The sequence below is a fragment of the Salvia hispanica genome, chromosome 3 (genome assembly GCF_029641045.1).
Source record: "Salvia hispanica isolate PSC_SH4W2 chromosome 3, Shi_PSC_v1, whole genome shotgun sequence".
Taxonomy (NCBI): domain Eukaryota; kingdom Viridiplantae; phylum Streptophyta; class Magnoliopsida; order Lamiales; family Lamiaceae; genus Salvia; species Salvia hispanica.
Window position 1 is genome coordinate 1,178,514 of NC_142694.1, and position 15,692 is coordinate 1,194,205.

Genomic DNA, 15,692 nt, shown 5'->3' on the forward strand with positions numbered 1-15,692 from the left:
TCTGATTTTTTATGCCAAATAAAATATCTCGGTTAAGTTGGAGTGGTGGGATTCATTTTATGTAATCAAACAAATAAATTCTAAAAAAATAATTATATATCCTAGTTGGGTGTACTAAAGTCAGATTCAACTAAAGCATAAAATATTACTCCTTTCATACCACGTCATTTGAATATTTTTTATTTTAGAATATTTCATATTATTTGAGTTCTTTTCTTTTATGATAAAAATAAAAAATTTAATTTAACATCTTTTATTGTATTCTCTTTCTGTTTACTAATTATTTATTTTTTTAAATATCATATTTTAAACAAAATGATTAAATTAACATGGAATTCAACATTTTGAAAAATAAGTAAAACAAACATAGAATGTGACCCAAAATTGGGTCAGAGCGCATCCCACGTCACTGCATCGAAGACTGTGTCGTAAATAGTTATAGTACTCCCTCCGTTTCGTCATAGTTGAGGCGAAACTTTTCGGCACGGAGTTTTAGAAAAAGTAAGAGGGAGAAAAAAGGTAGAGAGAATAAAGTATAAAATGAATAAAGTAGAGAGAGAAAAAAGTTATCATATATAGAAATGACTCAACTATGAAGAAACTTTCCGAAATAGAAAAATGGTTCAACTACGAAGAAACAGAGGGAATATTGTTTTAAAGTCAAACAATATCATTTTCGACTTATGATTTTTAAGTACTTTCGTTATAAATAACTCTATTATTTTGAGTTGGCCTGTCACCTGTATGAAGCCGTCCTCATCGTGACGTAAATCAATATACAAGTATTATTATGAGTTGGCCCGTCACATTATAATTTTATTACCGTAGACTAATGTATGGCCCCTCTCAGATTGAGTATTAAAAATCTTCAAAACATGAGCCAAATGGTCAACGGTATATCATTGCCTATTAAATTCGTATATCATAAACACTAATCGTGAATGTAATAAAAAGAGAGAGAATCTGCAGCACCTGTTTTTCGAAAACTCACAACAAAAGTCACCGGCTGAGTATGGCTGCTTATGCAGCCCTTGCTTCCCTGGTTCAAACTACAAATCTTGAGACAAATCATGCCATATCTCACTTTTCCATCAATGCAATAGAAAACATTGCTTCCATCCACGAGTATGCCATCACCTTGCTTACCTTCCTCGAAGAATATCCAGAGAGATCCAACCGTTGGGAAGCCAAGCTGAGGGACGTTGCTCATATAATTGAACATATTATCGAACAATCGTATTTTGGAGGGGAGGAAATATCGTCAAGATATTTGAAATTTGAAAAGGAGCTCTGCAATGAAACGGAAAAAATTTGTTCAATTGCTGGAGATGTGATGGAAGAGCGACCTGCTTACTCATCTCTTCCTATCTCATCAGCATCAGCAAGAGTTGCAGCTGCTGCCAACGGTGTGGTGATCGGTTTGGAAGAAGATGTGATGGTGTTAAAGGATCGGCTTTGTGGGCTCTCATCCAAACTCCAAGTCATACCCATTTTAGGTATGGGTGGCATTGGTAAGACCACTCTGGCTACAATTATTTATGACGATCCATTAATCATGTATCATTTTCATATTCGTGTTTGGCTTACAATATCACAAGATTACAGTGCACAAAAAGTTCTTGTATGTCTTGTAGATTCGATGAAACTGATAGACGAACACGTGTCTAGAATAGATATGGATGATGTTTCAATTTTGGCAGAGAAAGTGTATAAAAACTTGAAGGGTAGGAGGTATCTCGTGGTAATGGATGATGTGTGGAGCACAGAGGTTTGGGATGATGTAAGGTCTATATTCCCGGATGATGGTAACGGAAGTCGAATCATGTTAACCACAAGGCTAGTAGACGTTGCCATTTATCCCGACTCGAGTAGTGCTCTTCATGTGATGAGGTTCCTGAATGACTCTCAATGTTGGGATTTGCTTAAGGGAAAGGTGTTTGCTGACAGCAATTGCACACCTGAATTGGAAGATGTTGGGAGAAGGATTGCAAGAAGTTGTGGGGGACTACCCCTTGCTGTTGTCCTGGTTGCTGGATTCCTGTCTAAATTTAATATGAATCCATCTTCTTGGGAGGAAGTTTCCGAAAATGTAATAAATCCAATTGTTGGTCAAGGGTTGGAGAGGATACTATCTTTGAGTTACACTCACTTGCCTCATCAGTTGAGGTCGTGCTTTCTGTTTATGGCAATGTTTCCAGAAGATGAAATCATTCGCGCTTCAATGATTATCAGATTATGGTTAGCTGAGGGCTTTTTAAAGCATCAAAACAGATGCAATAAAAGCATGGAAGAGGAGGCAGAGGATTATTTGGAGGATCTAGTCAAGAGAAATCTTGTAATTGTGACTAGTAAAAAGAGTGATGGGAAAATCAAGCATTGCAGCCTCCATGGTATCGTACGAGACTTGTGCATAAGGAAAGCCCACGATGAGAGGTTTCTTCGTGTTATCGATGATAGAGTTGTTCCATATAGCATGATAAATGAGCGACGCATCAGTTTGTGCCTTTCTGATTTTGGTGACATTTGGTGTCCAACCATCCATACCATGTTATGCTTCCAATTCCAGAATTGCTCTAGGTTGGCAGCCTTTCTAAGACATATTAGAGTGCTTAGGATATTGGATGCTGTGAGCGAAACTTCTGATGAGCTCTCGTCCCAACTATTTAAACTGTTTCATTTAAGATATCTTACTTTAGTTTGTTCTTCTAGTGTTCCCCCAGCCATATCTAATCTTGTGAATCTTCAAACCTTAATCATTCTTCCTAACATGGTTTCAACCTCTAAAAGACTTCAAACCATTTTTAGAAAGAAAAGAGATTGGAAAACCAATACTTATTTCTCTCTACCATTGGAGATTTGGAGTATGCCTCAATTAAGGCATCTTATTTCCTATTGTCCTTGTATCCTACCTCATCCCCCATATGGATCAAACCCACCTCTAGAAAACATCCAAACTCTTACCTACATTAAAGATCTTGTATGGACTGAAAAGATCTTGCAAATGATTCCGAATGTCAAAAGATTGGGTCTTGTGTACCAAATGGATCAAAGGTGTCACCTCCACCTTCTCATGCATCTGCATCAACTTCAAAAGTTGCAACTATATGGGCTTGGAGGTTTTCCATGGTTTGGGTATGATCTATTTGCTTTACCCAGGACACTTAAAAAGTTGACCTTTCAGGGTGGCAGATTTCGTTGGCAAGATATGAGTATTATTGGTTCACTGCCTAATCTGGAAGTATTGAAGCTAATAGATCAAACCTCTGGTGGAACGTGGGAAACAACTGATGATGAATTTCCTCAGCTGAGATATTTGCTAATTGAGAGATCAGTTCTCCAGCACTGGATAACTGAGAGCAGTCCCTTTCCAATACTGAAGCGCCTAGTGCTTCGTTTTTGTCAGGATTTAATGGAGATTCCACAAAGTATAGGAGATATACCGACACTGGAATTGATTGAAGTGGATCCTGATAACAGTTCTCTTGTGGAATCAGCAAAGCAGATAGCTGAGTATCAACAGAGCTATGGAAATTATGATCTTCGTGTTCGTGTCTCCTATTATTGATGAGGTTAGATTTCTATGTGGCCTTGGACATTACTAATTTTTATGTAACACATATATACCATGACTAGCATTTAATGTTCTATGTCATCTTGTATTGTGTAATCTGTATTTTGGACATCATAGACACAATATTGACCGACATGTATATCGCCAAAGCTGAAACCGAGCATTATTCTAGCTTGTTTTTCCATAACCAATAGTTAAAATTTGTTATGTTGTTTTTCAAGGTTGGCCTAGAAGATTTGGATTTGCATACATATATTGAACTGAAGTTCTGTTCGTAGCTCTTGTTCCTCCTTCATTTGGATTTGGATTTGGATTTGAACACATAATTGAATAATTTTTAAAATCCATCTCGTGTGGCATCGTTAAGATTTGCTAGTCGTGGGGAGATTTAGCTACACTGCAAAATGAGCAAGAAGAAAAGCAGGTTGATCTTTCTACACATTGTATTACTAGTTTGTGCATCTGTTTGGAAGTATTACATGTATTTGACAATGATTGATCTGGTATGTATGGTTGGATATCTGTTTTACTGTTTTTTATGCAAGGAACTCTTATTTTTGTACAAGTATTTAACATGCTTGGACATATTGTGATATTTAGGCAGATGTCCTGTTTTTAATCTGCCTTTTGACTCCTTTAGCCTAGAGGTTTGTCTTTGATTTGAATGGGTGTTTTTTCCCTTATCTTTTATGAAATATTAGTGAAGTGATGAGAAAATGGAAGTAAATATATAAACTGAGTAACAAAATACAGAAAGTTGAGCTGTAATTAGCAATAGTGTAATGTGGTATGCAAATGTATATCCTCTCTGCCTCTGCATTGAGTTTGCTTCTGTCTATTCATAAGTTAGACAACTAGTGACTAGTTTACCACAAGTTTGAATCTCTTCCAAACAGATGCACAAACTAGTAATACAAAGTGTAGAAAGATCAACCTGCTTTTCTTCTTGCTCATTTTGCAGTCTAGCTAAACCTCCCCACGACTTGCAAATCTTAACGATGCCACACGAGATGGATTTTAAGAATTATTCAATTATGTGTTCAAATCCAAATCCAAATCCAAATGAAGGAGGAACAATAGCTACGAACCGAGCTTCAGCAAATCCAAATCCTCTAAACCAACCTTGAAAAACAATATAACAAATTTTAATTATTGGTCATGGAAAAACAAGCTAGAATATAATGCATGCATATAATAAAAGGCAAGGGTGTTCCATGCTCGGTTTCAGCTTTGACGATATACATGTCGGTCAATATTGTGTCCATGATGTCCACAAATATAGATTACACAATACAAGATGACATAGAACAGTAAATGCTAGTCATGTAATATATGTGTTACATAAAAATTAGTATTGTCCAAGGCTACATAGAAATCTAATCTCATCAAGAATAGGAGACACGGACACAAAGATCATAATTTCCATAGCTCTGTTGATTCTCAGCTATCTGCTTCGCTGATTCCACAAGAGAATTGTTATCAGGATCCACTTCAATCAATTCCAGTGTCGGTATATCTCCTATACCTTGTGGAATCTCCATTAAATCCAGACAAGAACGAAGCACTAGGCGCTTCAGCATTCGAAAGTGACTGCTCTCAATTATCCAGTGCTCGAGATCTGATCTCTCAATTAGCATATATCTCAGCTGAAGAAATTCTCCTTCAGCTGTTTCCCACGTTTGACCAGAGGTTTGATCTACTAGCTTCAACACTTGCAGATTGGGCAGTGAACCAACAATACTCATATATTGCCAAAGAAATCTGCCACCATGCAAGGTCAACTTTTTAAGTGTCCCGGGTAAAGTAAATAGGTCATACTTCATCCAAGGAAAACCGCCAAGCCCATATAGTTCCAACTTTTGAAGGTGATGGAGATGCTTGAGAAGGTGGAGGTGACACCTTTGATCCATTTGGTACACAAGACCCAATCTTTTGACATTCGGAATCATTTGCAAGATCTTTTCAGTCCATACAAGATCTTTTATGTAGGTAAGAGTTTGGATGTTTTGTAGAGGTGGGTTTGATCCTTCTGGGGGATGAGGTAGGATACAAGGACAATAGGTAATAAGATGCCTTAATTGAGGCATACTCCAAATCGGCAATGGCAGAGAGAAGTAAGTATTAGTTGTCCAATCTCTTCTCCTTCTAAAAATGGTTTGAAGCCTTTTAGAGGTTGAAACCATGTTAGGAAGAATGAGTAAGGTTTGAAGATTCACAAGACTAGATATGGCTGAGGGAACACTAGAAGAACAAACTAAAGTAAGATATCTTAAATGAAACAGTGTAAATAGTTGGGACAAGAGCTCATCAGAAGTTTCGCTCTCAGCATCCAATATCCTAAGCACTTCAAACTGTCTTAGAAAGGCTGCCAACCTAGAGCAACTCTGGAATTGGAAGCATAACATGGTATGGATGGTTGGACACCAAATGTCATCAAAATCAGAAAGGCACAAACTGATGCGTCGCTCATTTATCATGCTTACTGGAACAACTCGACCATCGATAACACGAAGAAACCTCTCATCGTGGGCTTTCCTTATGCACAAGTCTCGTACGATATCATGGAGGCTGCAATGCTTGATTTTCCCATCACTCTTTTTACTAGTCACAATTACAAGATTTCTCTTGACTAGATCCTCCAAATAATCCTCTGCCACCTCTTCCATGCTTTTATTGCATCTGTTTTGATGCTTTAATAAAAAGCCTTCAGCTAACCATAATCTGATAAGCATTGAAGCGCGAATGATTTCATCTTCTGGAAACATTGCCATAAACAGGAAGCACGACCTCAACTGATGAGGCAAGTGAGTGTAACTCAAAGATAGTATCCTCTCCAACCCTTGACCAACAATTGGATTTATTACATTTTCGGAAACTTCCTCCCAAGAAGATGGATTCATATTAAACTCAGACAGGAATCCAGCAACCAGGACAACAGCAAGGGGTAGTCCCCCGCAACTTCTTGCAATCCTTCTCCCAACATCTTCCAATTCAAGTGGGCAATTGCTGTCTGCAAACACCTTTCCTTTAAGCAAATCCCAACTTTGAGAATCATTCATGAACCTCATCTCATGAGGAGAACTACTCGAATCAGGATAAACGGCTAGATTCGTTAGCCTTGTGGTTAACATGATTCGACTTCCATTATCATCATCTGGAAACACATTCCTTACATCATCCCAAACCTTTGTGCTCCACACATCATCCAGTACCACGAGATACCTCCTACCCTTCAAGTTTTTATACACTTTCTCTGCCAGTATTGAATCATCATCCATCTCTAATCTAGACATATGTTCTTCCATCAGTTTCATGGAATCTACAAGACTTAAAAGAACTTTCCGTGCATTGTAATCTTGTGATATTGTAAGCCAAACACGAATATCAAAACGATACACGATTAATGGGTCCTCATAAACAGTTCTAGCTAGAGTAGTCTTACCAATGCCGCCCATTCCCAAAATGGGTACGACTTGGAGTTTGGATGAGAGCCCACAAAGCCGATCCTTTATCACCATCACATCTTCATTCAATCCAATCGCCACACCGTAGCCAGAAGCTGCAACTCTTGATGCTGATGCTGATGCTGCTGATGATGATGAGAGAGAAAGAGATGAGTAAGCAGGTCGCTCATCCATCACATCTCTAGCAATTAAACAGATATTTTTCATTTCATTGTAGAGCTCCGCTTCAAATTCAAATCTTGATGATATTTCCTCCACTCCAAAATACGATTGTTCGATGATATATTCAATTCTATGAGCAGCGTCCCTCAGCTTGCCCTCCCAGCGGTTGGCTCTCTCTGGATAATCTTCGAAGGAGGTAAGCAAGAAGATGGCATACTCGTGGATGGATTGAATGTTTTTCTTTGCAGCGACAGAGAAGTGAGATATGGAATGATTTGTATCAAGATTTGTAGTTTGAGCAAGGGAGGCAAGAGCGGCATAAGCTGCCATACTGGCCGGAAGGAGAGATGTGAGGAAGAAAGTGGACTTGTGTGGTTGTGGAAGACTAAAGCCGGTGAATTTTGGTTGTTGTGAGCAATAAATGCTCTCTTTTTGATGATGATTATAACTATTGGCTTTGTTACCATTTGACTCAGGTTTTTTAAATGTAATTTCTCTTTAGATTCTCAATTTGAGGAGGGCCATGCATAATTATTACTACTACTGCTATATTTTTGCAAGAAGATAATGGATGTATGGGTGTCAATTGGGTTAAAAACATCAACTATAACTTGGGCTTGGGCTTGGGCTTTTGACATTTGGGCCATTTAAAACATAAATTTTCTCATGTTTATTTTCTTTGAAGGGTTATGGCCTATATGGGCTCCTTATATTTAAGGATTTTTGTAATGTTTTTCGTAATATTGTTATTCGTATTTTTGCCAATTTTGTACGTATTTTGCAAAACTATTTTACAAAATCTGGTTTGAAACCCCATTTTACCTAATACTTTTGGGACTAAGAGACAACTCCAAAATAAAGAAAACAAGGTGGGCCGAAAATGACACAGGTCGAGAGATAATTTAACTCGTATACAGTAAAACTAGGATAAATATCATTATCCTAGCCAAACGCTATCAAACGGACTCTTAAACTTACTATACCATGTTAAAACTCTCTATATCTTATCCCATATTGACTTGGTAACGATCCTAGCTCACCTATATAAGTGTGGATAACCCTCCCCCTTACGAGGCCTTTTAAGGGGTGAGTGGCTCATTTCTAATATGGTATCAGAGCGGACCCAAGTCGATGATAGATTTATTTCTTTATCTCTTCTCTTGCCTACCCACGTGATGGAAGTCCGATGTGTCAATCCGGCCCACACATGAGGAGGCGTGTTAAAACTCTCTACCCCACACATGAGGGGGCGTGTTAAAACTCTTTATATCTAACCCTCCCCCTTACGAGCCCTTTTAAGGGGTGAGTGGCCCATTTTTAATATACCTCATTACCACTTATTAACATGACTTGAAACCTATTTCGAATTGACTCGCCCAAAATCCAAAATAATCTTACAAACTTTTCAACTCTACAAGTTCCTACAGATCACATCCTAGAATCATTTTAAATCTTATTTTAGGTTGACTAGGCATTTAACCCATAGTGGTACAAGCATGTGAATCAGTGATGGATCTTTCCGGTACTCGTGGATTGGCGGTAGGGTCAGCCGACCACGCGCGGCCCCACTAGCATACATGATACGAGCATATCTCCTAAAATATTCCCCATATCTATTATTTAGTTAGTCAATGATTTCCCATATCTTTTCATATATTATTAGGATCTTTGTTTTCTTGTTCCCTAAGTCAGAGTAGTTTATAATAGGAGATATTGTATTCTTCTATGACATTTAAGAAAAATCAAATTATCTTATTTTCCGTTTATCGTATTTTAATTTCTTTGTTTGGTTTGATCGACGGGCAAAGCTCCCGCAACTACCGTTTATCCCTAAATTTGACGCCGGATTGATCGTCGGGCAACAGCTCCCGCGACGTTCAACGCGAATTATCCGAGTTAAGGAACTTCATCCTTAACAATACATCTCTGATACGACTCCCTCTTAAATCGATCTTGTTCAGTTATATAGTATGGCCTTAATGGAGTGGTGGATTGACAAAGCCCGAGGACAAGCTTGCTAACACAAATAAGAAACGCGTAATCTATTATGCAGACTCGATGGACGCGTCTCTAGAACATGAACTCCTATGTGATAAGTCCTATGTGATAAGTATAGACATATAGCAACAAGAAATCAGTAGCAACACAGTTTCCTCAGTATATATAAGCCGAAGCACCTAACAATCCTCAGCTTTCTTCACTACACGATGAATCACTTTTGCTCATAAAGAAGTAATTAGATGAATTCCAGCTAATCTGCAAAGCATTAACACACCAAGATAAACACAGATCCCACTAATAAGCATATGGAGTATGATTCAAGAATGACCAAAAAGTAGGACCTCATGAATTCAGGTTACCTGAACATGAAGACCATAATTTCCATGGAGCTCCTCTTGATCCTCCTTTATCCGCTTCGCTGACTCCACAAGGGACTTGTTACAAGAATCAACTTCAATCAGTTCCAGAGTCGGAATTTCTCCTACATCTTCCGGAATCTCCCTCAACATCCGGCAAGAACGAAGCACTAGGCACTTGAGTCTGGGGAAGTGGCTGCTCTCAGTTATCCATAGCTGGAGCCTTGAAACCTCAATTACCAAACATCTTAGATCAGGAAATTCTCCATCAACTGTTTCCCAAGTTTGTCCTCTGCAAGCGTGATCTCGTAGCTTGAGCACTTGAAGATTAGGCAACGAACCAATAACACTCATATCTTCCCAAGGGAGTCTCACACCCACTAGGGTCAACTTCTTCAGTGTGCTAGGAAGATTAGGATTTTGCCACTGCCAATCAAATCCGCAAACACCATATACTTTCAACTTTTCAAGTTGATCCAGATGCTTAAGGAGACTGAGGTGAAACTTGGCATTGGTTTGGTACACAAGTCCCAATCTTTTGATGTTTGGAATCATCTTCAAGATGCTTTCATTCCATACAAGATTCTTGATGTATGAAAGAGTTTGGAGATTTTCTAAAGGAGGATTTGATCCATCTGGGGGATGCGGTAGAGTATAAGGCTGGTGCAGTAAAAGGTGCCTTAACTGATGCATCCTCCAAATTTCCAATGGTAATGAAAAATGAGATGATGGAGCAATGAGAGAGGTTGGATGGATGATCAATGTTTGAAGATTCATGAGATTACATATGGCTGATGGAATATTGGAAGAACAAGTTAAAGCAAGATATCTTAAATGAAACAGCTCAAATACCTCGGAAGGGAGTGAAACGGAGTTTTCACTCACGGCATCAAATATCCTAAGCAATCTACAGCATCGTGAAAAGGATTCCAAACAAGGTAAGTTGTGAAGATGGAAGTATAGAATGGTGCGGATAGATGGAACCCAAATGTTATTCATATGAGACTGCCCAAAAGTGTTATGTTTCTGACTTATGAAGCTGACGTGCCTCACATTAATACTGCCTGGCCCAAAAAAGCTACCATCGACAACAAAAACAAACATCTCCTCGTGGGCTTTCTTTATGCAAAAGTCTCGAACCAAATCATGTAGGCTGCAACACTTGATTTTCCCATCATGCTTCCTACTAGTAACAGTTACAAGATTTTTCTCGACTAGATCCTCCAAATACTCCTCTGCCTCCTCTTCCAAGCTTTTACTACTTATGTCTTGATGATTCAAGAAGCCCCCAGCTAACCATAATCTAATAAGCCTTGAAGCACTGATATTTTCATCTTCAGGAAACATTGCCATAAACACAAAACACGCCCTTAGATGATGAGGCAAGTGAGTGTAACTCAAAGATAGTATCCCCTCCAACCTTTCATCAACAATTGAATTTGTTACATTTTCAGAAACTTCCTCCCAAGTAGATGGATTCCTATCAACTAAGGAAAGGAATCCAGCAACCAAGAATATGGCAATGGGTAGTCCTCTACAACTTCTTGCAATCCTTTTCCCAACATCTTCCAATTCAGGTGGGCAATTGCTGTCTTCAAACACTTTTCCCTTGAGCAAATCCCAACTTTGAGAATCACTCAGCAATCTCATCTCATGAGGAGCACTAGCGGAACAAGCATAATCGGCTAGATCTGCTAGCCTTGTGGTTAACATGATTCGACTTCCATTACCAGCATCCGGAAATACATTCCTTACATCATCCCAAACCTTTGTGCTCCACATATCATCCATTACAACAAGATAACTCCTACCAAACAAGTGTTTATATATTATCTCTTTCAAAATTGAAACATCATCCATCTCTAATCCAACCGTTTGATCGTTAATCAATTTCATCGAATCTATAAGACCAAGTAGAACTTCCCGTTCACTGCAATCTTGCGATATTGTAAGCCAAACACGAATATCAAACTGATTCATGATTAATGGGTCGTTATAAACAGTTCTAGCCAGAGTGGTCTTACCAATGCCACCCATTCCGAAAATGGGTATGACTTGGAGTTCGGATGGGGGCCCACAAAGCTGAGCCTTTATTGCTGATGAGAGAGAAGCAGGTCGCTCTTCCATCACATCTCTAGTAATAAAACCGAATTTTTCAGTCACATCACTGAGCTCCTCTTCAAAATTCAATCTTGATGGCATTTCCTCCCCTCCACAACAGTAATATAACTGCCTCCACATAAGTTCTTCGATAACATCTTCACTTTCATGAGCAACGTCCCTCAGCTTGGCCTCCCAACGGTTGGATCTCTCTGGATGATCTTCGAGGAAGGTAAGCAAGCTGATGGCATACTCGTGGATGGAAGCAATGTTTTCCTTTGCAGCGATAGAGAAGTGAGATATAGTAGCATGATTGGTATCAAGAGTAATAGTTTGATCAAGGGAAGCAAGAGCGGCATAAGCTGCCATATTGATGGCCGGAGCTCGATTTGCTCTCTTGTGTTTGTGATTTAGAGCGTGAGAAAGAGAGATGGGAGGAACTTCGAGGAAGAGAGTGAGTGGATCGTGAGTCAATGAGACAATGACTTGTGTGGCTGTGGAAGACTGAATGGAATAAAGCTTACTGTTGAGGATTCTCTCATTTGAGTCATTTCTAATGAGATTAATACACAAATTTGAAGAATTCTAAACATTACACTACCAAAATTACAAATCAATTGTATACAATTAGAAATATTACAACAAGATTTTTATTGAAAATCACCTTCTTCTCAAGCAGATGCTGAATATGAATGGGCTCATCACTCCGCCTCGCTGCTGGTGGAGAAGTGGACCTATGCAATTTGATCAGCTGAAGCTCCAAGAGAGGCGAATGGCGCACGCTCATTTCTCCACAAGCGTTGTGATATGGCGATAAAGTGTTCGGTGAAATTACTGAGCGGGAAATGGTTTGTTATTGTGATTGATGAAGATGGAGATGAGGACTAATTGGGCTTGGGCTTTTTTACATTGGGCCAATTTTAAACAAAATTAAAAGGCCCAATCCTACAACACGCAAATATTTCCATTTCATTACTACTCATTTTGGACTGCAATGTGATGACATTTTGAAAATTTCCCTTTGCGACTCTAGTCTCTATAACCTTTCTTAGGTACTCCCTCCGTCCCGGCTAGGATGACACATTGCTTAGCCGGTATGGGATTTTTTGAGTTATTAGTTAAAATGTTTAATTGGAGAGAAAAAAAGATGAGTGTAAGTATTAAATGAGAGAGATAAAGAAAGATGAATATTTTAATAGGAGTGAGAAAAAGTGGTTGAGTATTAATTGGAGAGAGAAAATTTCTAAAAAAAAGAAATGTGTCATCTTAGCTGAGACAAACTGAAAAGGAAAACGTGTCATCTTAAGCGGGACGAAGGGACGTCAAGGAGTCGAACCAATCCGAGCTCGAACTTAACTAATTGGGTATATTCTAGAAAAAAAAAATTAATACTTCCTCCGTCCACGATGAAGTGAGTATTAGAAAATGTTTCAAGTGTTAAATCTTTAAATATACTCGATTAGTTTTAGAGATCAATGTGAAGGGACTTGTACGACACAAATTTTAAATACTCCTTCTGTCCCATTAGAAATGAAACGTTTTCCTTTTTAGTTTGTCCCATTAAAAATGAAACGTTTTAAAAAATGGAAATAATACTCTTTCTACTTTTCCTTCTCTGTTACTTTATTTTTTCATTAACTAATAAAACAACACTATAAAAATCTTGTGTCGAAAAACAAAATGATGCTTATTTAATAAGACGGAAAGAGTATAAAATTGATAGAAAATATAAATGAAGAGTAAATTTAAATATGGCATAACTTCCACCCACCATACCCAATCAAAGCCCATCAATGAAATTACTATACAAGGCCCAACATGAAAACCACATGTGATTTATAAGTGTGAAAAAGGGCGGGGCACTTCCGGAAATTCACCATGAAATAATAGCCCAAACAGAGAAGTCTCAACATACGAAAGGAGCAGAAGCGGCCACGTCGCCCTTTGACAGCCAAAAGGCATTAAAACCTCGTACCCCTGCCGACAAGTACACCCTGTACACTGATATCTTATCTACTTTTTCCCCACCATTTTTTTATTATTTCCCCCCTCTGATTTTTTCCCAACAAATTATTTATTTATTCCATAACAATTCTTAAATCATATGCCCACTTGCAGAATATTTGAATAAAATATTTGGGATGGGACCCACTCCCCTTTCCTAGTTGGGGTTGGGGGATGCTTTGTCACCACATATCATGGTCATATACTTTTGTTGCCAAGACAAGAACATCAGATACTTGCAAGATAACATTAAGTAATGAAGGAAGGCTGTGCCTTTTTGGGAGAGTTAATGTCAATCTTTAAGGAATGTGCTGCTTTTTTTATACTCTTGTTCTTGTAGAATAAATCAAAAAAAGAAAGAAAAAATGGGGGTTGGGGTGGGGGGTTATTGCCATTTTGGGAAAGATTAATGAAATTTCAAGATTGCGGCCTCCAATTATGGTGGTTGATTAGCCACCTATTCATAGTATGTCCTTTGGTGGTACAAATATTAAGTAAAACTTGTAAAATAAAAAATGTTTGATCATAGAATGGTGGTAAATAAGAATTGCATGTATCAAAGATGTCAGGTTTCAAATTGTATGCTTCTTCCATATTTGTTTTCATATTCTACATGTGTCTACCAAGGACGAGTGTTTTACTCCAAAATTAGTGACAAGAGATCAAATATAAAATATTAATAATAATTAATAAAGAATGAAGTAAATTTCATTGAAAAGGTAAATTTTTAAAAATGATAGGAGACTAAATTTTATTGGTGTCCCAATATAGAATTATGACTAATAATTGTAGAGGGCTGAGCGTCTGATTAAGTTTGTCTAATATCAATCAGTGAGGATCACCTCGTACTTTTCCTACAATATCCTCTACTCCACCTTTGAGTAATGGTCCCACCATCATATTTTATGTTTGTGAAAAGTGTATTAGGGAATGGTGTAGGAAAAGCCGTAGGTGATCCCAGCTGAATATCAGTACCTTAATTTTACATGTTTGAATATGCAGACTCTCGTGATAAACTTTCAATAAGATAACGTTTATTTTGAGAATATTTGATTTTGATCAAATTTCATGCCAATTTAGAAGTCTACGTGAAAATCAGTGTTAAATCAGTGCCAATAAGATAACGTCTATTTGGCGATGTGCATTTTAAGAATATGATCATCTTAAAATCCAAGATGTGTCCGAACAACCTGATATTATATACTATCAAAATATAAACAACTTTTGATTAAAATTACACATAATTATCATAAATCAATTAACTCATGTATAAGAACAACGTTTGGGTGAAATTTAATATTGTCAGCAAAATTATAACTAGATCATAAATTTGGTAATTATGTATATGGGGTTACAAAAGTATTGCGAGTGGACAATCAATTAACTCATGTATAAGAACAACGTTTGGGTGAAATTTAATATTGTCAGTAAAATTATAAGTAGATCATAAATTTGGTAATATGTATATGGGGTTGCAAAAGTATTGTGAGTGGTATGTCCACATTTTCCATATTGAATTTTGCACCAAAAATATCTATGATAGTTTTTAACGAGGCAATGACATGCTTGTCTAATTTTATTTGCTGCGAAAACAACAAGGGATCAAGATCCTACGAGATATAATGATTTGGCCAAATTAAAGCAAACGAAAATTATACAAGAAAATAATTGAGTACAAATTTGACGTCACTGTCCTAAATCATTTAATAATTGTAGATAATAGAATAGGGGCCAAAAAAGAAGGCATTTGTTGAAGAAATCCTCACCGTCCATCAAATCTTCCTCGTTTGGGGAAATCCCACGCGCTAAATAGCGCGTGTAAGTGACAGTAGGGTCGAAATGCAAAGGTACCACTAAACCTGCGAAGCGGCCGACCGTACCTTATCCGAATCTGCGCTCATGGGAACACGTGGCGAATTACTATTGGGGAGAGGTGATTAGGAGAGATTTCATGATTCGTTTATTTACATTAAATAACAGATAAATTCAATATATTTATCCCCTTGAATATAAATTTTTTGAAATAATACGAAT

The 15,692-nt window shown here is 37.8% G+C and overlaps 3 protein-coding genes across 4 annotated transcripts; 1 reads left to right on the top strand and 2 right to left on the bottom strand.

Annotated features, from left to right (window-relative positions):
- The first annotated feature begins 974 nt into the window (after positions 1 to 974).
- On the top strand, positions 975 to 4,417 carry LOC148929856 (putative late blight resistance protein homolog R1A-3). The gene is made up of 2 exons (XM_089068884.1): positions 975 to 3,569; positions 3,793 to 4,417. The coding sequence occupies exon 1, from the start codon at positions 1,013 to 1,015 to the stop codon at positions 3,563 to 3,565; it is 2,553 nt and encodes an 850-aa protein (XP_088925010.1). The 5' UTR covers positions 975 to 1,012; the 3' UTR covers positions 3,566 to 3,569; positions 3,793 to 4,417.
- A 346-nt stretch (positions 4,418 to 4,763) lies between these two features.
- Positions 4,764 to 7,648, bottom strand: LOC148929857 (putative late blight resistance protein homolog R1B-14). Its single transcript, XM_089068883.1, has one exon. It carries the CDS (start codon positions 7,525 to 7,527, stop codon positions 4,957 to 4,959), a length of 2,571 nt encoding a protein of 856 aa, XP_088925009.1. The 5' UTR covers positions 7,528 to 7,648; the 3' UTR covers positions 4,764 to 4,956.
- A 1,567-nt stretch (positions 7,649 to 9,215) lies between these two features.
- Positions 9,216 to 12,480, bottom strand: LOC148929858 (putative late blight resistance protein homolog R1A-3). Of its 2 annotated transcripts, none has more exons than XM_089066869.1 (3): positions 12,319 to 12,480; positions 9,558 to 11,930; positions 9,216 to 9,453 (listed from the first exon to the last, which is right to left on the bottom strand). In XM_089066869.1, the coding sequence occupies exons 1-3, from the start codon at positions 12,439 to 12,441 to the stop codon at positions 9,385 to 9,387; spliced, it is 2,565 nt and encodes an 854-aa protein (XP_088922995.1). In that variant the 5' UTR covers positions 12,442 to 12,480; the 3' UTR covers positions 9,216 to 9,384. The 2 variants fall into 2 exon arrangements, with proteins under 2 accessions (XP_088922995.1, XP_088922994.1); XM_089066868.1 differs by having other exon boundaries at positions 9,558 to 12,158.
- Positions 12,481 to 15,692: the final 3,212 nt, after the last annotated feature.